Below are 25,227 nucleotides of genomic sequence, written 5' to 3'. Positions count from 1 at the left end.
CTGGCTCACAGCCATCTTCTTTTATCTGGTCACATGCCACCATTGTCAACTATACCAATTACAATGACATCCTCTGCAATGCAACAATTCTAGTGGATATTACAACACCAATACAGTCACATTTAGGACACCACAAAGATACTGTATTCTAGCCCACGTTTCAAAAATCTGATCCCTCTACTCACAATGATCCCTTTTCATAACACATATCTAATACTCAGCAGCCTGCCTACTGTTTTCATCACAGCATCCACTCTTTCTGAATCCCTTCCCTCAGTCTACCCAACCTTTTCCCCTGATGTTACTGGGATCTTGAAAATTAAATGTAATGGCTAGCCAAAAAAATTGAGTTTTCATCTACCTTGCATATTTTTAAATCTCCATACAGTATCCTGGACACTGGCACATTTGAATATCAACTTATATATTTCTATAAAGTATACCCAGAAAATGTACAGTGACAAAAACGGAACCCATCTCATTATGAAAACTAAAGTCTCCTATCTGAAAAATAAAGTCATATACTCAGGAATAGGATCCCTTTTACCGTCATAGTCTAATTAACTCAATTTCTCCCCAAGCTTACCTCACATGCTAACTTCTATTCCTCCTCAAGAAATCTAATGAAATGGGGTTCAGGTACCCTGTATGCACAAGGTTCATCCCTAACATGACATAAAACAGGTGTGGCAGTGACACACCTATAATTCCAGTGCTCAGAAGGTAAAGGAAAGGGTTAGAAGTTCAAAGTTATCCTCAGTTTCATAACAAGTGGAAAACTAGTCTGTGTTTTGACATATGAGATATATGAGATTCTGTGAAGGGGAAGGAGGAAAGGCAGGAGGAGGAGCAGGAGCAAGAAGAGAGAGAAACTTGCTGAAATAGGATTTGCTCTAAGCATTAAGGGAAAACACCTCCCAAGTTCTTTCCTAAGTACTCAATAAGAATTACCTTTCATGTCTCCACTTTTCTAGAAACTCAATAAAGGAAGAGTTGGCATACTTACAATTATATCCTCCTCAGCCACAAAGCTTGGCACATAGCAGAAGTACTGAATAAATATTTCTTAGTTGAATGAACAAATAAAAGATAAGTCTCCATGTGTTTTAATAAAATCTAATGACTCAAATATTGTGGAGAAAAGTCCCGCTTCAAAAGGCTATATTGCTAGGGACAATGGTGTAATGAGCAACTTCATCAACTCAGGAAACTGTATGTATATGCATTTCAAAGCAAGATGTTGTATGCATGGTGGATCACTTGACCCTGGAAGATCAAGGCCAGCCTAAGCAGCACAGTAATATCTCATCACAAAACGGGAAGAGGGTACATTGGTAAGACAGTCTATAATCTAAGCACTTGGGAGATGGAACAGAGAAGGATCAGAAGTTTAAGGCTATTCTTGGCTACCTACAAAGCTCACTTGAGTTACATGAGACCCTATCTTTTAAGAAGCAAAAATCAAACAACGACAAAAAAAACATACCAGGGAAGGAGTCTCCTTTAAAATACTATGAAAGGAGCTAGCATGAGAGGTGGCTCTGTAGTTAAGAACACTGGCTGCTCTTGCAGAGGATATGAGTTTAGTTTGTGGCACCTACATAACATCTTGCAACCAACTATAACTCTAGTTCCAAAGGGATCTAACAACATCTTCCGGCCTTTGAAATCACTGCACTCATATTGTCCACACATATACATACAAGCAAGCAAAAGATTCATACAAAACTATTAAAATCTCTTAAATGTAAAATGGTTTTTAAAACCAAGTAAAAATGTTTAAAACATTTAAGAATAGTTTGAGAAAACACTGTTACATTAAAAATAAAAATTAGGGCTGGGGACATAGCTCAGTGATAAAACACTAGAATATACAAGGCCCTATACTCAACCCACAGTGTAACCACAAAAACAATAATAATGAAAAAAACTAAAGAACCTATTTCTTCATATAAGAACATTAAAGCTGGTGACAGTTCAGTGGTAAAACATTTATTTACCCCTAAATTCAATAACCAAATCACCATACTTACCTCTGTAAGCAATATCGCTAACATGTCCTGCCTCTGAAAGCGTATGGCCAGATGTACCAGAGTGTAGCCAACATCAAAAGCAGAAGGACGGTTCAGCAAGCGTACTTCATCTGCAGTAAGCTGGCGTGCAATGTCTCCTCCCGATGACTTGTATGCTTCTATGGCTGCTAAGTCACCTTCCACAACACCTAAAACAAGCACCAACATAGAAAAGAACTTATTTTGTTTCAAAAGGTATATACAGATGAAGTGACCACATTAAATTCTTTCAAACATTTCTTTGTCCTTCCTGGATCCTGGGATATCATTTACATCACCTAAAGAAAATAAGGAAAATTAGTATTTCTCTACAATTTCAAAATTTCCAGACTAGAACTGCCTAGTTTGGTACTTACCTCTCACATCATGGCTAGGCTCCATTCTATGGCAAGCTCTAACAGTAAGTGGATTAAAATTAATGAGGACAACCTAGTTTGAGAAACTAGACTTCACAGAAGAAATGAACCTTTATTGTTCTGTACTGACCCTGATCGCAAAACCCAAAGAGACGTACATGAGCTTTCAATTGGTATTTGCCTGTTTCTGCCCTTTACCTGCTGCTTGCTTTTTTTTTTTTTTTAAATAAAAAGAATTATTTATTTATATTATGTAGAGGAGAACACTGTAGCTGTCTTCAGACAGACCAGAAGAGGGCATCAGGTCCCATTACAGATTGTTGTGAGTCACCCTGTCTTTGCTGAGAATTAAACTCAGGACCACTGGAACAGCGGTCAGTGCTCTTAACTGCTGAGTCATCTCTCCAGCCCCCTTTACCTGCATTTTTAAAGCAGAACAAACACAGAGCTTTCTACTGTGCCGTGTAGGTCTAAAATAATTTTCATTTTAAGTAAAAATTGACAGCATTTTGATTTCAGAATCTCCTAAGACTTCCTCATATATGTTACAAATTGTTCATGAAGAGTCTATGTGTACTGATTCACAACTGTCATTGCAGCCCTCTGCTTAGGAGATAAAAGCAAGAGGGCAGGATGCTTATGAAAAGTCTGGACTACAACAATGATTTTCAGGCTAGCCTATGCTAGAGAAACAATGTCTCTAAAGAAAGTGGATAGTGTATACCTTTAATCCCAGCGCTTGGGAAACAGAAGCAGACAGATCTCCATACAACATGGTCTACTGGGGGGGTGGGGGGGGACACTACACAGGCAGGGCAGTGATAGTTGTTAAAAAGAAACCTTATACAATTTTAAATATGCTAAAATAAAACAATTAGAATAGGAATATAAAATAAATACCATTTTCAAAGCCATAAACCTTCTATTCCCATTTAACTATGTTATTAACCATCACACAAATTAATGTTAAGTAAAGAAAGTACTTACTGAGCAGCATGGATAATAAACAGCCTTGAGGGGGAGATAATACACACTAGCTTTTAATAAGTACAGTAAAACAAATTACCAACTTTTTCTGTGTTTCCTAAGTTGTATCAGAAAAAAACATTCTTCCAAGTAAATGCTAAAATTAGCTAAAAATATTCTTAGTGTGCGTTTGAAAGGCATTTTAATTGCCATGTTAAATTAGGAATCGAGATAAAAGTACTCTTTATACCTGGTATAACACAACAGTCCCCTCTTTATTAAAGAAACCAATCTTAAAATTGATCATTTAATTTTCACACTCACAGGATATCTGTGGTGTGTGCTCTAGGCAATATGAGAAGCACAAAAGACAGTAAGTACATGACACCAATCTTCCCAAAAATCCTTTTAAATCACATCTGTGAGACATGAATGAAGTCAGCTTTACAATTTTTCAAACTCTGAAAAGTCATGGATCTTTTCCACAAATCTAACTCTGGCCCCAAACCCCAACATGTACATACAAACTTTTCAGGATAGGGTTCATAAGAGCGCATGCATGATGTTGTGGACTGCATAGTACTAGTTCTTAGGTCTCTCAGACAGGAGGATCCAGTGAGCCTAAGAGCTTAATGAGCGCCTAAGTAATAACAACAAAACTTTTCAACTCAAACTATAAATAAAAGCCGACTACATTTAAGCTGGGAGTGAAGCTTGCCCCATGGCTAGCCTTTTGCCATGCATGAACAACCAACTGTAACTCTCATGTTACTAAAGAAGAATGTCACCAGGCAGTGGTGGCACACACATTTAGACCTAGCCTAGTCCACATAACTAGTTCCAGAACAGCCAGGGCTACACAGAGAAACCCTGTCACACACACACACACACACACACACACACACACACACACACACACACACAAAGAATGTTTTCTTACAAAAATTTTAGTTTGCATTTTGGGTCAATACATTGCTTGCCACACAGTTCAACTATAAATGCCAACCCTAATCCACTTTAAACATAAAGATTTCAAAACATCCTTGTGAAGAACAGTGCCCTAGAAGTCCCTAGGACCAAACTGTAGTAGAGTTAGCATGAGACAACATAACATCTTCCTGAAGCACAAACCTTAAGAGCACTTATAAGTAGTAATGCTTAAATCACAATTGTCTATCGGGTAAAGAGTTTACTATTTCTAATTATGTTCAAGTAAACAAAATGCCTAAAAATGATTTAATGTAATTTGTAGTATTCAAACTGGGTATACTCACCATCTCCTTTTATTTCTGTAATTTATTTTATTTTGATTGATAGGGCCTCTCAATGTAGCCCAAGTCTAGAACTCACTGTATACTAAAGGATGACCTCAAACTTGAGGCAATTTCACCTCAGTCACCCAACTGACAGGACTACAGGCATAGGCCACTGCACCCTTCTCTACAGTCTTTACAAAGACAAGTGTTTCCCCCGTTCAGTCCTATCAGAGCAGGAACTCGGGAGGAAGTATAATTCAGTAATAGCACACAAATCTAACAATCAAAAGGCAATGGGTCTGATCCCCAAAATAGGAAGTAAAAAACACTACATCTCTGTACCTTTTACAGATTTTGGCTTAAAACCTAAAAATATTATCTATTTATAAAATACATATCACACATAAAATGCACCAAGTTCTAAAAGTAGCCCAAGAGCTTATCGGTATACCTGAATAGACAAAGAGGAAGATTTATGCATATGTGTAACACATATTTAGACATGTATAAAACTGTTGTGTGCTCAAATACTTTTTCCCCCAAAGTACATTATGAGGTAATCTAAAGCTAAATACCAAGTGACTTCTTTCTTTGGTTTGGAAGAAGAGAAGACCCTCTAAATCTCTGTCTTTCCTCTTCAGTTAAGTCACTATATAGCTGATGTCTTACAAGTTCTTCATTTGTTTCCTTACTCACGTTTCTGAGGGACTTCTGAAATTAGCACTAGCACATGGGGTGAGATCAGACCAAAGGCACACCAACCTAAGCAAACTACACCTGGAACTACAACTGACATTACTGCCTGCCTGTCTTCAACATATCCTTTACAAAACTATAAACTGAACTCTATGTTTTATGTCTCACACCTCAGAGCGCTGAGTCACATACACAGAGCCAGTCAGAATTTTCATTTGATCTGAATATCAAAAATAGTGAATTCTCCCCTCCCACTCAAGTCTTTGTTAAAACTCAAGCGGGACTATGCTGTTGTTCCCCAAAACACAGACCGGAAACAAAGGAGACAGAGGAAAAAGACTCCAACCTCCCAGCACACAAACAGGTACAATATACCTCTTTTTCTTTTTAAGATTTATTTATTATATGTAAGTACATTGTAGCTATCTTCAGACATTCCAGAAGAGGACATCAGACCTTGTTACAGATGGTTGTGAGCCACCATGTGGTTGTTGGAATTTGAACTCAGGACCTTCGGAAGAGCAGTCTTAACTCCTCTTAACTACTGAGCCATCTCTCCAGCCCAATATACCTCTTTTTCATAACACTTTGGAATATGTAATTCCATTGTGTTCTTTATTTATACGTGCTTATAGTTTAACTGGTAAATTTTCATCTACAAGGATTAATAAATTTATTACAGATCAAAGTTCATGAGAGCATCACGAAACTGTCTAAGTTTTGTTAACTTTTACTACATATTGCTTAGAAAGAACTATTGATCAAGTTTAGAGTTTCTTCACTTGAGCTTTCACTGAAGGTTTGATGTTTAAAAGTACCTACCTGGCTTGTGTCATTAAATTAAACTTTAGCCACCACATTTTTCTGCTTAGGAGGTGGGAGGGCAACACAACCACAAAGATGTCCCTGAGCTCTTTACATTTTTAGCAACTTCTAACATCAGGGATAAAAGTAAGAAAAAGCCGAAGCACTGAAGGCAGGAAAGGGCCACAAATAAACGTTAAGTGATGAACCCTCACTTCATAGAACAGAGGCTGGGTGGGGCAGGCTGGGAGTAGGGAAGTTAAACCATTCTAAGAGAAGAGATAGGTATTATCTATACCTTTTCTTTAAGCTTCTGACCACTCATAATGTCCCTAAAAGTAACTGAAATACCTTAGTATTCTTTAATTTAACAAACTTATATTGTGTGTTTCCTGTCCTACCTTCTTTGTGTTATTATAAAGGCAAATAAAAAGAGAACTGGAAGGACTCTGAGATTAACTCCAAACCAACCAAAAACCACGATATCATTACACACTCAAAATTAGCTAATTACAGCCTTATTTATAATAGCCAGAAACTGGAAAGAACCCAGATGCCCCTCAACAGAGGAATGGATACAGAAAATGTGGTACATTTACACAATGGAGTACTACTCAGCTATTAAAAAGAATGAATTTATGAAATTCCTAGGCAAATGGATGAACCTGGAGGGCATCATTCTGAGTGAGGTAAACCCAATCACAAAGGAACTCACACAATATGTACTTGCTGTTAAGTGGATATTAGCCCAGAAACTTAGGATACCCAAGATATAAGATACAATTTGCTAAACACATGAAACTCAAGAAGAATGAAGACCAAAGTGTGGACACTGTGCCCCTTCTTAGAATTGGGAACAAAACACCCATGGAAGGAGTTACAGAGACAAAGTTTGGAGCTGTGATGAAAGGATGGACCATCTAAAGACTGCCATATCCAGGGATCCATCCCATAATCAGCTTCCAAACGCTGACACCATTGCATACACGAGCAAGATTTTGCTGAAAGGACCCAGATAGAGCTGTCTCTAGTGAGACTATGCCGGGGCCTAGCAAACACATTAAGTGGATGCTCACAGTCAGCTATTGGATGGATCACAGGGCCCCCAAAGGAGGAGCTAGAGAAAGTACCCAAGGAGCCGAAGGGATCTGCAACCCTATAGGTAGAAAAACATTATGAACTAACCAGTACCCCGGGGCTCTTGACTCTAGCTGCATATGTATCAAAAGATGGCCTAGTCGGCCATCAATGGAAAGAGAGGCCCTTTGGACTTGCAAACTTTATATGCCCCAGTACAGGGGAACGCCAGGGCCAAAAAGTGGGAGTGGGTGGGTAGGGGAGTGAGGGGGAGGGTATGGGACACTTTTGGGATAGCATTGGAAATATAAATGAGGAAAATACCTAATAAAAAATATTAAAAAAAAACAAAATTAGCTAATTACTGGCAATCAGAAATGAGGAGGATGCTAATGTACTTTTTAAATTATTCAGACTTTAAGTAAATGAAAGTATATAGCAAGTACTAGCTGCCAAATAAAATCTTTAAAAGGCTGCCACAACAGGAATAGCTCACATCACATTGTCTAATAAACTGGGCCAGAGTGGAGCCTAACATACTTTGAAGCCATGGGTCAGACTCACTGAGGACTTCACAGCTACTATGGAACTCCATTGGTGAGCATCTGGAGCTGGCTCATTAAATGTTTAGATAATGGACTTATTTTTTCCCCCATATATGGCACAGTTTTCAAAGTTTTGCCTTATTTTCCTTTATGACATAAAATCATAATGGTAACTAACTTTGAAAAAAATGCCAAATGGTAAAAAAAAAGCCAGGACTTACCTGAACCCACATGGGCCAGCTCAACACTACCCTGGAGTTCTATGGTAGCTGTGTAACATCACAGCATGGTTTATGCTGTGGGGTGAGGGTGGACCTCGAGACAGCAGGCACAATTTCAGGAACCCTTAAAGAGAAAAGTTAGTTTTAAGTGGTAGTGTTCAGAATGTCCTGCAGGATGGTCAGTAGAAAGATGCAGACGTGGCTGGTTGTATTGATTAGGCAGTTTTCTCTTCCTAAGTCTTATTTAATTGACTTTGATACTAATAAGAAACTATCCCACCCAGTAACTATTTTTTAAAATATCCTTAGGTATAGTTTAATCATAACCTGGACTCAAATGTTTGCAAGAAACTCTTTTAATGCTCAAACAAGTATTGCATTTGTGTGTGAGAGAGAGTGTGTGTGTGTGTGTGCTACAGAAGTCAGAGAAAATGTCACTGAGTGTCCTGCTCTATCATTTTCCATCTTATTCTTTTACGACAAAGTCTCTCACTGAAGCTGGAGATAGGCTGGTAAGCCAGAGAGCCCACATCCCTGGCGTTATAAAGAAAAGGAGTTACATGTTGATGGCTACTCTTGGCTTTTTACATGGGTGTTTGGATACTAAGGGTGCTAAGGTCCTCATACTCACACAGCAAGCACTCTTACTCATTAAGTCATCTCTCCAAGGTGAAAAGCTGAATTGTATTTTAAATGCCCTTAGTATTTTTAACTGTGCCTTCAAATACACACAAGCAGACAAAATTACAGAAATAATTGGAGCAGACAAGACAAACTACCTCCTAGTTGCATTTTTCACATTATAACCAATGTCAACAAGCTCAGACCTGCCATTTCTATTACTAGAACAGTGTATTAGAACAATGACCTCAAAAAAATCAATAAATGAGAAATCAGAAATTGAAAATAATTATTCATTTATATTTTATATGTATGTGTGTTTTGACTGCATTCCTGAATGTATGTGTACTATGTACATGCCTGGCACCAGAGGATACCAGAAGGTGTTGAATCCCTGGAACTAGAGTTATAATCAGCGAGCTGCAACGTGAGTATTGGGAACTAAACCCAGGTCCTCTGCAAAAGCAGCAAACTAGACCATCTCTCTGAAAATCAATAAATCACATAATCAAGGCTAACTTCTTTTCAATCTTACTGTTCATTAAAACATTCTCTTTAGGAAAATGAAAGGTTCAATGAAATAAGGAAGTCAAAAAGTTCCTAATCCTTTAAAATTACCTATTAACAATGACAGCACTAAAACAAATATAGTTTATACCTCTGAGCTCTTTCTTTCTTCCATCTCTGATCAGACTACTAACCCAACTATTATGAAAATATAAATTCCAAAGTCATAGATAAATATGACAGGTACTTTCAAAAAAAAAAAGGGGGGGAATCTTGATGGGCAGATAAAAGTACTACAAAATGCATACTGAAAGGATTTAAAGGAACAAATCATAAAAACCATCTTTAGTAGAGGCCATCAGAAGTATTTACAAATACTAGCAAATTAGAGAAATGAACATGGCCTCCAGTTTTGATATAACCAAAAATATCACTCAACTATATAATTGAAAGGAAGGGTTTTGGTTTTTTTATTTTTAATGGAGAATTTTAAAATGTACTTTCAGAATTTACATAAATGGTATATGCCAAACCCACATTCACCAGTGCAATCAAACCCAAAGGTTCTCTAACTTCCAAACAGCAACAAAAATTTAATCCCCGGCGCACACACACACTCAAGAAACAGAGACAGGCAGATCTGAGTTCAAGGGCAGCCTGGTCTACAAAGTGAATTCCAGGGTAGAATAGCCAATGCTACATAGAGAAACCCCATCTTTTAAAAAAAAAATTATACACACACACCCTATACTGCCACAGTGTCTTGATTGACTTTGTTTAAAATTATTCTATTTTAGAAAGGCCTGGTAGCTGTGTCTAACCTTCTAACACTAAGTGTGGTGGTTTGAATATGCTTGGCCCATGAGAAGTGGCAAAATTAGTAGGTGTAACTTTGTTGGAGTAGGTGTGGCCTTGTTGGAGGAAGTGTGTTTCTGTGGGGGTAGGCTTTGATGTCCTATGCTCAAGCTCCACCCAGAGTGGAAGAGAGATCCTCACCTTCCAACCTTGATGATAATGGACTGAATCCCTTAACCTGAAAGCCAGTCCCAATTAAATGTTATTGTTTATAAGAGTTACCTGGATTATGGTGCCTTTTCACGTCAATAAAACCCAAACTAAGACACTAGGATACAACACTGTGTGTTATGGTGCCTTTTCACGTCAATAAAACCCAAACTAAGACACTAGGATACAACACTGTCATCTACAAAGTTCACACAGTTCATGAACCATGTAATCAGCCGTGCATGATAACACATACCTTTAACCATAGCACTCAGAAAGCAGAAGGCAGATCTCTCTGAGTTCAAGGTCAGCCTAGTCTACAGATTGAATTCCAAGACAACCAAGGTCTCTAACCTACCCAACTCCCTGTGTGCAAAAATAAAACAAGCATGTAATCAAGTTGGGGGAGGTTAGGAAAGAAAATCACACATCTCTGAATATTTTCAGTTTGCTATTTGTTTTGGGCCACATTCAGAGCTATCCTTGGTGGCATATGATGTGAGGACCATGAGCTGGTGGTCATCCAATCAGTGAATCATCAAGTGAGAAAGCATGTTATATAAGTACTGAGTTCATGAAGACGAGCACAAAGCTATCTGCTTCTCAGTCAAAAACATCAAACAGCAAAGTCTCCATCATTTGCTACTGCAGGAAAAAGTTCCACAGCTTAACTAATGGTGGCCCATACAAAACTGATCATTTATTCTGCACAGCAGTTTCAAGCCCTTATGCATAATACAAACATGAGATGTCCTCACATCATGTCTAAAATTATCCTGTCCTTTCCTATCTTCTCTCTATATAACTATCCAACCCAGGTGTCCAAACCAAAAAAACTTGACTATTTTCTTTAACAACAACAACAATCTCCTCTTCCTCTTCCTCCTCTCAGACAATATAAAGTCTTCCAACTTTTGCCAGTTCTACCTCTAGTCTGCTCCTCCCGGGTGTTGGTCCCATTCGCTTCTACATTGTGGCCAGAATGGTCTTCCTAAACCATCAATTAGATGGAGGCATTCCCTTCAGAGGTTTAAAAAGGCTGCTGCTGCCCTGATATGCAAGAGCTAAATTTCCTTATCCAGGTGAATAGACCTCAAATAGTTCACCCTTTTCTATAGGTCACCTCTACCATGTTTTATTTTTCAGTCCAACTGTGATGAATTCTTTCTGTGCATTCTTGACTCTTAAGTTTTGTGTATCTGCCTGTAAAACTCAGGTCAACTCTTTCATCGTTCTCTACCTTAACTTTTTTCCCTCTTTTATTCCATGTCCAGGGGAGGGGTGAAGCAGATATGCATATGTATTGAGATCAGAGGGTAATAGCTGGTTCTCTCCTTCTACCATGTGAGTCTCAGGGATCAAACTCCAGTACATGCCTGCCTATCTGCTGACATGCACCCTGTCATGACATTCATAGACTCTTCTACTGAAACTATAAACTTACTTTCTTCTGTAAGTTGCTTTGGTCAAGGTGTATTATCACAGCAAGAGATAAGTAACTAACACAGTAATTCAGGTGTGTATTATATTATTTAGTTCTTCTTTTTTTAAACCTTTATTAACTACTGTGTTGCTGTGTAGGTGTGACAGAGAAAGAGGGAACATACGTGCCCGAGTGCACATGTGGAACTCAGAGAACTACTCTGTGGAATCTGTTCTCTCCTTCCACCTTTACGTGGGTTCCAGGGATCAAATTCAGGTTTACGCAATGAGAGTTTTACCCACTAAGCCATCTCCTTGGCCCATATATTTAGGTCTTAAAAGATGAAAAAAAAAATTTTTTTTGAGACAGGGCCTTGTGCATCCCAACTCACTACATAGCTGGAAACTTAAAACTTCTGATCTTCCTATCTCTACTTTTCAAGAGTTGGAATTACAAATACGAGCCACCATACCTGGCAGCTAACAACCACCTATCATTCCAGTTCCAGGGATCCAATGTACATTTCTGGCTTCCCTGTGCACCACATACATCTATCCCTCTACCATTAATAGTTGTGTTTATTATTATTTATATGTGTGTTACATGCAAGTATATGCACACGTGTGAAGATGGGCTGACATTTATGTGCATGTGTGGAGGCCAGAGATTAGCATCAGCTGTCTTCTTCTATCACTATCTTATTTTCTGGGACCTTTCAGCTAGACCAGCTGGCTGGCTGAGAAAGCACCTAGAATCCTCTTATCTTTACTTTCGAGCTCTGAGATTGCAGGAAGGCATTATAGGACCAGGGCTTTTGGTTTTTTTCCATGGGTATTTGGAATCTGAACTCAGGTCCTCATGCTTAAGAAACAACTCACTGAGCCATCTCCTCAGCCCTGTTACATTTGTTTTCATGTAGAAAACCTACACAATATTTTTTTAATGGACAGGGTGCTTGTAAAACCAAATGGACAAACATATTCTGACAAATCTTATATCATCAAGGTATGTTTCTACAGTTACAATTGGGCAAGCTAGCTTGGGCTCAGTACACAGGATTCTAGCAAGGGACCAAAAAGACAACTGGCATCAAGATGGAAACTGCCTCAGATACTGATTTTTCAGAGAATTAAGTTATAAGAACTGAAATATTAGCACAAATATAAAAATATTTTTGTAGCTGACAAAAAAGCACATTTTAATACCTTACTATACTTTAGAAAGGTAACCCACTTTCACACATGACACAATATTGAGGATGGACCTTTCTAAGTATGAGGATACAGCTATGAACAAAACAGAATTCCTGGAAATACAAATAGTAAACAAGATGAAAAATGCATCAGAAAGTGGCAAATACGATTAAAAAAGAAGAGCAGTAGCAGTGGGACAGGGCTAGGGTGGAATGTTAGGAGGGTCTCCCTGAGAAGGCATAATCTGAGAAAAACCTGATGCTCGCTATGGTATTAGCTCAGTGATAAAACACTTAGCTAGCATATGACTGGTTTTGACTCCCAGCACATGCACGCATGCACGCACACGCACATACACACAAAGTAGAGAAAAGACCCAAAGAAGCCAATTTAACAAACTATTCAATTCAGAGAGAGGAAAGGTCTGTGAGGTTGACCTATAAAAAACAGAATAAAGGTAGCTACCAGAGAAGGTGGTACAGACACTCTGAAGGCAGGAATAGCATAAGTGAAAGCCTCCCCGGGCTGCACAGTGATTTCAAGGCTAGCCTGAACAACTTTTTGAGGACCTGTCTCAGAAGCAAAAGTAAAAAGAAGATTGGGGCTATAGCTCAGTGGACGAGCTCAGCATACACAAAGCCCTAGATTCAATCCCCAGGACTAAAGAAATGAGAAAGAAGAAAAAAGAAAGAGAGAGAGAGAAATGTTTGCCAGAATGCTATTAGCCAAGTATAACAGCAGATGAATCCCATGGTAAACAATTGGGGGTGAGGATGAGGGTGTCAGAATGCAAAGATGACCTTATCGAATCTTTGAAAAACTTTACTTACTCCAGAGCACATGAGCAGATTGTTACCAGCCAGAAGGTAGAAGCAGGAAGATTAGGAAAGCTACGTGGTCTGTTCAAAACCAACCTGGACTAATTTGAGAGCTAGTCTCAAAATAATAGTGAAAAGGAGAAAACTGACATAGTGGCAGGCAGATGCCTGTGAGTTGGAGGCAAGCTTGGTCTAAATAGCACAACCAAGGATACATAGAAAGACCTCAGCTCAAAAAAATAATAAAACAATAAGAAAAAGACAATTTAAAAGACAGGTGAGAAAGGACTCAGTCAGCTGCACTTGCCACTCAACCATAAAGGCCCTGAGTTGAGATGCCCAGCACCTATAAAAAACCCATACTGCCAGAACTACTGAAGTAGACAGGAAAGTCCCTGGAGCGCAACAGTCAGTCAGTCTAGCTAGCTGATGAAGACCTCATCTTAAAAATTAAGGTGGAAAAGAGATCAAGAAAAATACTTATCATCAACCTGTAGCCTCCTCAACCACTTATTTGTGTACACATACACACAACACACACTCTTGCAGAAGACCGGAGTCCAGTTTCCAGGACCCAGGCTGGGAAGCTCATAACGATCTCTAACTCCAGCTCCAGGACAACGTATACTTCTGTCCTCTGGGAGCACTTGCACTCATATGTAATTACCACACCTAGATACATAATTAAAGATAAATAAAAATAAACCAGAAGTAGTGGTACACTCCTGTAATCGCAGCAGGTAGATCTGCTGAGGCAGGTAGATCTCTGTGAGTCTGAGGATAGCCAGAACTATACAGTGAGACTCTGTCTCAAAAAAGCCAAAATAAAATAAAAAATAAATCTTTACTTTAAAAAGAAATGAAGAAATAAAATCCACACAAAACCAGATACGACAATGAACTTCACAATCAGACCCTGTCTCCCCCACCCCACCCCTCCAAAAAAAGAGTAAGGACACAAACTCAGGAAGATTCCAATCTATCACTGGCTCTGAGGTGAGTTTGAAATATTAAGGCACTCTAGATGAGACTTTAGTACATAAAGAATGTAAGTTTAGGGTTCAAGTACTACATGTGTTATAAATATAGATTTATATGAAGCATTGTGTCTTTCAACATTAATCACAAATTAGAATACAGTTTCACCAGTAACTGTCTCAATGCAGCTCCAGAACAAACATTAATGTGTATTAATTAGGTGCTCTGCTCTATAAGGTGTTCTAGCTACATGCTATCTAACAGGAAAGACAAGAGAACTTTGTTTTTATCATTCTAGTTCCCACACCCAGGTAACACTTTGACTTGACAGCACATTTGGGCACTGCCATCTCACACCATAACAAGACTTATGTGACATTTATATCCAATAACCACAGACACTTGTTTGCTCAACACTGTTGATGCTTTCTCAACAAGTCAACCTTCCTCAGTCAGCTTCCAAGCTGGCCTAATCATGAGAATATTTTCCAATTTGGAGCGAGAATATTTCACAATTTACATTCAGGATACTATTTTATGTTCAATATCCCTGCTTAACACACACACACACACACACACACACACACATATTTTTGGAGACAAGGTCTCACTGTGTAGTTCTAGCTGGCCCGAAGCTCATCACAAAAATTCACCTGCCTTGGCCTGAATTGAAGGTTGTGTCACCATGCCCAGCATGTAGATGATTTTTGATGCACACTATCAATAAGTCATAATGTCCCCCACATCTAATAAAATCTGGGAAGTGTAACCCAGGCAAAGGGGTGGAGTGCATGGCAACTTTTTAATCAGCCTTACTGCTCAGGTGCTTTTGTCTTTTTAATTAATGTAATGTAAACACACATTTTTTTAAAGTTAACACAGTGGAATGATATTTACACATCAGGATAAGACTACCCAATAGACAAAGGTCCACTTTTGTTGTTATGATTAATAACATTATTCAGCTAATAGCAAAGATAGAATCCACCTTATCAAGAGCCATAAACAAGGACCAAAATAACACCCTATGAACAAAGGAACCGGTAAATGATCAAGACTGGTCATGCCTTTAAAAATGAACTCACAGCTGTTAAGATGCAGAAATCGGAATGGGAATTCAAAAAAATTAAGAATATGCAAAATAAAATAAAAGTTAGTATAAAGAAGGAAGAATAGTAATAAAGACATGAAATACTAGCAGCCATAAAGACAAATATGCTGACTGGTCTACCTGGTACTTTCAGAGGGGAAAAAAATTTAAAGCATTTCTTATCCTAGGATTGTCTGACTTAAGATACCAAAAACCCTTGATTCCTAAAAGAATTCTATCCCCTTCCAAAAAGGTAAAGAAGTTAGTTTATTTCTTCTGTAAACTTATGTATACTATTTGTATTTTAACCATATGATTAAAATACAGATAGCACACAACCACTGCAAATGTGATTTACATATAGTACACTACCACTGCAAATGTGATTTTAAGTGTTACAAAGACATACAAGTAATTAAGACTCACAGTTACCACAAAAGGTCATATAATTCACTAATACAAATGACATGTTCTGAAGGCCAATATTATGCTAACTCAACTTCTTGGAGCCACATTTTTTGTGATATTTTTAATAAAAAACAGATTAATGGGATGGAGGTGGAGGGAAGGATAATGGGATGGAGGTGGAGGGAAGGAGGTAAAAGTTTCTTTTAGGTGGCAAAAACCTTTTAAGGCTAGGCAAAGACGACTATATATATTATAAATGCATCAAGTAATACTAAATATATAAATCTGACCCCAGTAGGAAAATAGTAGTAAAAAACGCCCCCCCCCAGGGGTGAAATAAGACAACAAAGTCAACAGAATAGGGTCCATGGCTCAAAGGGGGAGAAAATCAGAACAGCTGCCAAGTGCTCTGATGACTGAACTCTAGAAGCTAAGACTAAGCTTCAAACTGCTAGGACATACTTTTTGACATTATAAATTAAAAACAAAAACAACAGCAATAACAAAAACCAACCTCAAATTTAAGAGCTGAAAAGATGGGTTAAGAGCACCGGCTGCTCTCCAGAGGATCACAGTTCAATTCCCAGCACTCACAATGCAGTTCCCAATCCCTCCTTAACTCCAATTCCAGGGAGTTCATTGCCCCTCTGGCCTGTGCAAGGGACTGTACATGTGATGAACAGACATATATGCAGGCAAAACAATCAAACACATGAATTTTTTTTAAAAATGTCTAAAATTTCAGCTTTCTTTTATTTTTAAGATTTATTTTTATTATTTTAAATTATATGTAGGTGTGTATGTACATGTGGCTAGGTACATCTGGGTACCGGTGCCCATGAAAGTCAGAAGATCCCCTAAAGTTGGAGTTATGGATGGTTGTAACCCATCTGATATAGGTGCTGAGAGCCAAACTCAGGTCCCCTGGAAGAGCAAAAAGTGCTCTGGTGCTGAGCCATGTCTCTAGCCTAGAGAAACTCCAGGTTTCTTGAGCACTACTATATCTATATCTTCCATACTCATGGGGCTACATCCAAAAGGGTAAATCAATGGGGAGTGGAAGGTAGCTATGGTTCCACATCAAGTTTAACCTTATAAACCACTCAAGTATTTCTAAACAAAAGTGAACACCAAAGTAAGCAGCCCATAGAAATAGTTTAAATAAAATCCAAACACCTGCTGAGCACTGGGGGCGCACGCCTTTAATCCCAGCTCTTGGGAGGTAAAGGCAGGGATTTCTCAGTTCGAGGCCAGCCTGGTCTACAGAGTGAGTTTCAGGACAGCCAGGGCTACACAGAGAAACCCTGTCTCAGAAATAAATAAATAAATAAATAAATAAATAAATAAATAAATAAATCAAACACCTAATCTACTAATGGGAGGGGAGACTTAAAATCAAATGAACACCTTCAGATGGGAGGATTCTGTGAGTTCAAGGCCAGTCTAGTCTATATAATGAGTTCCAGGACAACCAAGGTGAAAGCCCCTGTCTCAAATAAAACAAAACAGAATTAACAGCTTTTATGATTTATAGCACAAATTATTAACTCATTAAGCTAGTAGATGGAGAAAAACTTCCTCTTACATGTCTCTGTCCTTTAACATTTCTACACAAACAGCCAGGCCCAACATTATGTTTATGAAAGAACTAAAAACACAATACCCATAAGTCATAATCTGAACTATGGATTCGAATTAGCTGTCTGTGAAATCAGTTCTACCAAGTGTATAAATATTTACGACATGACATTCATATTAAGTTAACATCAGCATTTTCAAGGTCAATAAATATTATGTTCGTTCAACTTCTTGGAGTCACACATTTTTATGATATTTTTAACTTCTGACTAAAGCCTCTATCATCACAAGATGCTCACACTGTTTACAAACATTCAGAAACAGCAGCTGGTGTTGCTCTGTCACATCTTGTTACAATAAATAAGAGAAACAATTTCAAACTCCAAGTATATACTTTCTCACAGATGTGTTAACAGTCTCTTTAACTTAAAAAGCATGTTCACAAGTAAATGTGGACACTTTGGTACAAGGCAGACAAGGTCACAGATACAGAACTTTATGCATGCATACATGAACTATCACACCAAATAAGTCAAATGCGAAGTAATACTGATCTTCCTCTTATTTTCAAGCCATTTCAATGCCTTTTCCCATCTTATTCAAAATAAGGCCAAAAAAGCCCAAACGTATGAACAAAAAACCCAAAACACACAAATAAACAAAAACCCAGAAACTTACCCACACAGGCATTGAGGAATAGCCAATCAGTCTTTTTCATCCTATTTTTAATCTGCTTTAGTTTTTTAAAGTCCACTTCAAGTTCCTCCTTGGTACCAACAGCACCAGCCAATTCGATCCTCTGAAAATCCATCTTCACTTCCGAGTCCCGTTTTGTAGTTGGAGGTGATCTTCTTTGGCTATTACCACTACTGCAGCCTCCCCTCCATCGAGCTCTGTCTTGCTCATTAATTATTGAAGAAGCCTCTTCAGTCTCTGCCAACTCTATTGCTTCAATGTTATTAGGTCTGGGATGGTCACAAACAACACATTTTTTAGCCTTAGCCCAGTTTTCATATGTGCAAACAGAACAAGTCCAATGCTGGGTCCTTGTATTCAATTTATTTCTATCATTGTATTCTTCACAAGGATCAACAGAAAAAGCAACTGGTCTTGAACCAGATCCTGAGGATTGAGGAGATTCTGTGGGACTCCTGGTCCTACGCTGGGATAAGCACTGGGTACATCTGATTGCTCTTGGCCAGTTCAAATATGTACACATGTGGCATGACCATTTATTTGCATTTTCCATGCTGTATGAAGACTTAACCCTTGGTCTTGCACTAGAGTCTGGACATATCAAAGGACTACTTCCACCTTCAGTACTGGAAGGATCCCAATCTCTACCAACATCACTTGAACCACTTTTAAATGGATCTTCTGTAATAATTGTTCCACTGGGTCTCTGGGCACGACACATAGTACACTTGATTGCAGACGGCCAGTTTTCATACGTACAATATTCACAGGCCCACTTAATCCCATGTTCTGACATTGTGTACTTCTTGAAGTGAGTTATGTCAGGCAGGAAGCTATAAATAATTAGGACATTGTTATTAAAATAATAGCTACATAATTCCATCTCTGAAAATATGCCCCCGAAATAAAAAATACCCTTCAACTTAGAAAATATATATTTCTTAAAAGACACATGTAAATTTCTTATTGGATTATTCTACTTTTGTTTGGAGATTTCCAAAAATAGTAAAGATAAATTTCCAAAAAGAGCTCTTAGACTTCAGGGTTTAATAAAAGTTTACTTTGGACTGCTGAAGTGATAAAAGGAGATGAATGCAGAGTCTTTCTACAGGGAAAGAAGATAAAAATAGGTGAGTCACTAATAGAAATTACTTAATTTCAGCTCAGCTGTCACCATTAGTTTAGGAAAAGTTAAAAAGACTTGCAGGCAAGAGAAAAAACACAAACCAAATAGAACCTTAAATAACCACTCACAAATTGCAAACAATGTAGACTGTGCTATTTGTAGTATGTCTAATCCGTGATTTCAGAAGCTCAAAGTCTTTCCTAATTATCCTTGCTAAGGGAGGAAAATAGCTTGAAAGTGCTAGTTATTCACTGCTTTGAATTAGCACAGACAGAAAATATGCTGATGAGCTCTAATCACAATTAACAAAATAACTTTATAAACTAGAAATGATTCTGATATTCTGTATTCTCAAAATATAATTATATTTGGAACATTAAAAGTTCTACGTTACTTATACTCTCAAGAAATTCAAATGGACAGATTTCTCTAAGAAAACTATTAGCATAAGCATGCCAATCTATTTCTAAATGTTCATATTTGATATCTGAAAAATTAACATACACTAAAATGTTTACTTTATATTAAAAATATACTTGCTATCTAAGAAGTCCTAGAAGTGGGAGGGCTGGAACATGCCTGTAATCCTAGCACCCAGGAGGCTGAAGCAGGAGGATCTTGAGATTGAAGCTAGCTTGGGCTACGTATTGAGAAACAAATAAGTCAGTCAACATTCCCAGGACTCTAACCGTGGATTTACTAACACTACACAATAATGAAGACTTTACTATTTAATGACAACTAATTCATAAGTGAAGCAGTTTATATGGCAAACTTAATGATATTTTAATGACTTAAATTAGAACACTAAACAACCTCTCAATTTTTCAATCTGTTCTAAACTTAGTACTTCCCTATGACCTATTTTAACAAGGAAAAGAGAAAAGGTTCCTAGGCAGAGTGATAGGTATTTCTCCTTCCTAAACCTGGAAAGCCAAATCACTTTATAAGTGTATTTATTCTGTTCCTGTCTATTAAATCTACACCCCACATACACAGTGACGTTTGCTAAGAGGACAACTTCACCATAGAAAGGATACTGTTGGATAGCTAAAATTTAAAAAAAAAAAAATTCACACTTACTAAGATTTTAGTTTCCATGCTATAACCTCCACCTTGCACATGGTTACAATAAAGGTAAATCAGACCAAAGACAAGATTCAATCTTCATGCTGGCTCAGACTCTGACTTCCTCGGAAGATACTGCAAAACGTGTAAGTGGTTCTGTCTGACTGTGAATAGCTATTCCTGTAAAGGAGACCAAAACTGAATTTCACTTATAGCCTTCTATATTCAAAAGTATTTTAGAAAGCTTTAATTTTAATCCATTCTATTTTAATTATAATTATTTTAATAACATACTATTTAGACTTTTACTTTAACAACGCAATAAAAACAGCTAATTTACTGGGCTGATCAGCCAAATTAAACATGAGAAAATTTCCTGCATAATGTGTTATGTGTGTGCACATGCACATGTACATGTGTATGCATGTTTCCTTATTTTTTGGAGCTAGGGACTCCACATGTAGCCCAGACTAGCCTCAAACTTGTAGTTCTTCTGTTTCAGCTTCCTAAATGCCTGTGATTGTAGGCATGTACCAATACAACCAGCAATATTATGAGTCTGAGCAGTGCTGAGTCAATTCCGATCTGTACTACTACTGTAAAGGAAACGGTGAGATGATCCAAATAAGTAAAAAAAAAAAAAAAAAAAATCAAATAAAATAATTACTTACAATTTAATTTAAAATATTTTTCTGTTGTAACTGCATGTTAGGGTTTTCCCCACTTCCTTTAAAACCAGGTAATTTAAGTAATCTTGTTTGGACATTTAAAAAAAAGTGGGGGGGGGGGTTGAATGTGTGCTCGGGTGCAAGTGTACACGTGGCAGTCAGATGACAACCTCAGGTGTGATCCTCAGGAACACCATCCACCTCCTTTGACAGGCTCTCTTACCCGGCTGGAGCTCACCAATTAGGCTAAACGGCTTAGTCAGTGAGCCCCAGGGATCCTCATGCTCAGCCTCCCCAGCACTGGAGCTCCAAGAACACAACATACTACTGCCTTTTAACCTGAGTACAGGAATCAAACTCAAGTTCTGTGCTTACAAAACAAATGCTTTACCACTGAGGCATTCTTCCAACCCCTTACTTAAATGTTTAAATTTTACTTTGTACACTGACTGTACACATCTAATAGTGATCTGAAAGTATGTTTAATGGCAGGGAACTATAATCATACAAGCATACATAAAGTGGACAACAGAAATTTAATGGCAATATTCATATTCATTAGACTGGCCCTTTAGTTTTTCAGAAATAAAATGTAAATAAATTTTAAATAAATTTCTTATTCATGGTATTTGAAATTATCATGAGCATAAACAAAGATACTATTAACAAAAAAATGTCATCAACATATACTAAAGCAATTCCATTATTTCATTAAAAATGAAATTCATGCTTGCTTTGATACATGTTTGTATATGCTTGAACTGATGCTCAACTAACAGTAATGTAATCTGACTTTAGATAACTTCGTGGAACCTGTACACTGTCATACTTAAATTTTCAAGGCTGACAAAAACAAAGAACTGCCACTGACAAAACCCTATTGGAGCAAGATGGCTTAGTAGTTAAAGGTACCTGCTGCCAAGTCTGACGACCCGAGTTAATTCCTAGGATCCACACTCTAGATGGAGAGAAGTGACTCCTACAAGTTGTCCTATGGCCTTCCCATGCTTGCCAAGGTATACAACTCATACAAGGACAGAAAATGAAAAATTTAATGTAATAAAATTCAAAATAACAATAATATCAAGACTGCCTTGGAGGCAGCGGTCAATGGAAAGCATGTTACCCATATGCAAGGCCCTGGGTTAAATTTCAGCACTATGTAATTATCATCATGACTATCATAAATGAAGAATTTTCCTGCCCATTCTGAAAGTATAGGTATAACTTCAATTCCAAACTGAAATTCAAGGAAGACGAGAGAAGTACACTAGACTATTTTCAATAGAAATACATACTCTGGGAAGTTGGAACTTGACAGGATACTGAGTTTTAGTAACTGAAAGCTATATTCCATTAGAGATGCTCATCTGAGAGAGCCATTTTTACCTGTGCCAATCAAAGTAAGGACAATGTATAATTTTACATTCCTAAGAATTAACACTGCCTTTTTTCTTCCTGATTTGTCACAACCTCTCATGAGGTATATAAAATTATTTTCAAGGCAACTAGTTCTGAGAGGATTTTTTAACAGTTGTTTTCTTTTTTACTGTGCATGTTTGTGTGTCTGTGTGGGTGTATATGCACATAAGTGCATGTGCCTACAGAGGCCAGAAGAGGAATTACAGATGGCTGTAAGCTGGAAACCAAATCAAGTGCTCTACCACAAAATACATGCCCTAAACCACTGAGCCATCTATCCAGACCCCAGCTCTTAAGACATAATGCTTCATTTTGAAAAGGAACTGTGAATACATATCATGTTAAGTTAACATGTTATAGATAAGTTGTTTAACTTAATAATTCTAATACTCTATGCAATTAAGGATTTCAAATTCTATCCAAGGATTCATATTTCAATTAATTGATGCAATAAAATCTGCATAACACAGGTTTTTAAAATATTTTTTTATCTCCCGGATTTATTTATACATAAAACTGTATTTTTTTTTCTTTTTTTTTTTTTTTTTTTTTTTTTTTGGTTTTTTAGACAGGGTTTCTCTGTGTAGCCCTGGCTATCCTGGAACTCAGTCTGTAGACCAGGCTGGCCTTAAACTCAGAAATCCGCCTGCCTCTGCCTCCCCAGTGCTGGGATTAAAGGCTTGTGCCACCACTGCCCAGCAAGTAACATTTATCTTAAGAGACACAATTATGTCCACTTTTTCTTTAATCTTCATTTGGCCTGGGGAGATTGTTCACTGTTTAAAAGCACTTGGTGCTCTTGCAGAAGACTTCATTTCAGTTCCCAGCTGATTGTGTATGTGTGTGTGTGTATGTGTATATATATATTACACACACATATACATACACACACACACATATATATACTCATTCAAGCAAAACACTTGAACATAAGATAATAAAATAATTTTTCAAATATGTTCTGTTTAATTATGTAAGCTTTATTTATGAAGTGTTCATAAACATTTAAGAAACAAAACCAAATTTAAGAAACAAGGCCACATTTAATTCTTGCCTCAAAACAACAGGTATCATACTACCAATCCCAACCCTTTACTAAAGGCCTTATACAATGAGATGACAGTGTAGCTCAGTGGTGAAGTGCTAGCCTAGGATGCCCAAAAGCTCCAGGTTTGATCACCTGCATCACTATAAAGAAAGCAAAAACAAAATAAGCAAATAAAGAAAAGCTCACATGTGAATAATCCTCATCAAGTACCAACTCTAAGAAACAACCTCAGTTGCCAGTACTTTCAAATAAGAAACTATTCAAAAGAAGAATTAAAGAGGGCAGTATTAAAGTGTTGTTTGTTTTAACTTACTTTTTTGTTTGTTTTGGTTTTTCAAGATGGGGTTTCTGTGTGTAGCCCTGGAACTCCCTCTATAGGCCAAGCTGGCTTCAAACTCAGAGAGCTCTGCCTGCCTCTGTCTCCTAGGGCTGGGAATAAAGGTGTGTGCCACCACTGCCCAGCTCTTTTAACTTTCTTAACATAAAATTAACTATCTCTATATAATTATTAATATAAAGGTATGGAGATTTACAAATGCTCACAGGGCATCTTAAAGGACTACACAAAATTAAAAAGAGGGTATTCCACACACAAATTTCAGATTATCTTAAAATATCACAAAGTGATTCTGAATTATATAATTTAAAAAAAAAAAAACTGAAAGCACTGCTTGACTCTTAAGCCAAAATCCCCACTCAATTTCTCTTTTCTCATCTTCCTATATCACTGTCTTCCTTACAATAATCATGAGGAAAAACAGGAGTGCTACAGCAGTATCCTGTTGACATGGAAAAATCCCTAACTAGAAATCCAATCCCATTCTAGGCCTCAGATAACTTACCAAATCGCCCATTAGACCTTTTATCTTCCTCTCACAAGAAACTCCTATCCTACCTTCTTCAATTTCCACAAATGACACTGTTCATGTCACTATACCTAGCTGAGAATCTCACAATCACCTTGAATTCTTCCAGTGGTTTCTATCTGATCAGTTATTTGCTTCCGCCCCACTGGCATCAATCCTTCCTCAGCTCAGGTCAGAACTATCATAGCCTCTCCAGGTATCTCTGTTTTCTAAATACATCCAGCTGTTGGTTACCACAGCAATCCTCTTGTCTGAAGCTTTCTCTAACAATATAAGCTCTCAGCTCTCTCCTGTAACACACAAGCCCACTCATCCACTTCTAAACACACTACACATACCCTCAACTTCTAGATATGTCATCACTCCCAAAAATGCAAATATGAAGCCATTGCCTTAGATATGCTCATCCTTAAAACTCAGTTACCTCTCATCACGTTCACAGGATGCTCTCTGGTCACTCCAAGGACTTTTCAAGCAACCAAAGTTTTACTGCATGCACTTACTGCATCTCTTCTTAGGATTAATTTCTGGAACATCAATTCAAAAGTTTCTCTTCCATCATTCACTCCCACCAATTTTCAAACAGGTCAACAAAGGTTTCTGAAACCCCATCTCAGGGATTTTAGAGACAAGACCTACAGACCAGCACACTATATTTTATAAGACCAACAAAATACAGATCACATCACATTCAGTGACCTGGGAAAAAAGCAACAGTG

The 25,227-nt window shown here is 37.7% G+C and overlaps 1 protein-coding gene across 7 annotated transcripts in view; it reads right to left on the bottom strand.

Annotated features, from left to right (window-relative positions):
• Zranb1 (zinc finger, RAN-binding domain containing 1) overlaps positions 1-25,227 on the bottom strand; it is a 55,223-nt gene that overhangs the window by 17,671 nt on the left and 12,325 nt on the right. For 2 of the 7 annotated variants that reach the window (NR_155454.1, NR_163812.1), the window contains exons 1-5: positions 22,085-23,086; positions 20,520-20,684; positions 18,293-19,143; positions 7,994-8,117; positions 2,034-2,221 (exon numbers count right to left, since the gene is read on the bottom strand). Coding sequence is in view for 5 of the 7 variants with exons in the window: in NM_001362199.2 (NP_001349128.1) it covers positions 2,034-2,221; positions 18,293-19,143; positions 20,520-20,560 (1,080 nt within the window). In the remaining 2 variants the exon portion in view is untranslated. Of the gene's footprint in view, positions 1-2,033; positions 2,222-7,993; positions 8,118-18,292; positions 19,144-20,519; positions 20,685-22,084; positions 23,087-25,227 lie in introns of those variants that run through there. The other 5 variants (NM_001362199.2, NM_001362198.2, NM_207302.3 and 2 more) reach the window with 5 other exon arrangements.

Source organism: Mus musculus, chromosome 7 (genome assembly GCF_000001635.26).
Source record: "Mus musculus strain C57BL/6J chromosome 7, GRCm38.p6 C57BL/6J".
In the NCBI taxonomy this organism is placed as follows: Eukaryota; Metazoa; Chordata; class Mammalia; order Rodentia; family Muridae; genus Mus; species Mus musculus.
This window is presented reverse-complemented; position numbering and strand designations above follow the sequence as displayed.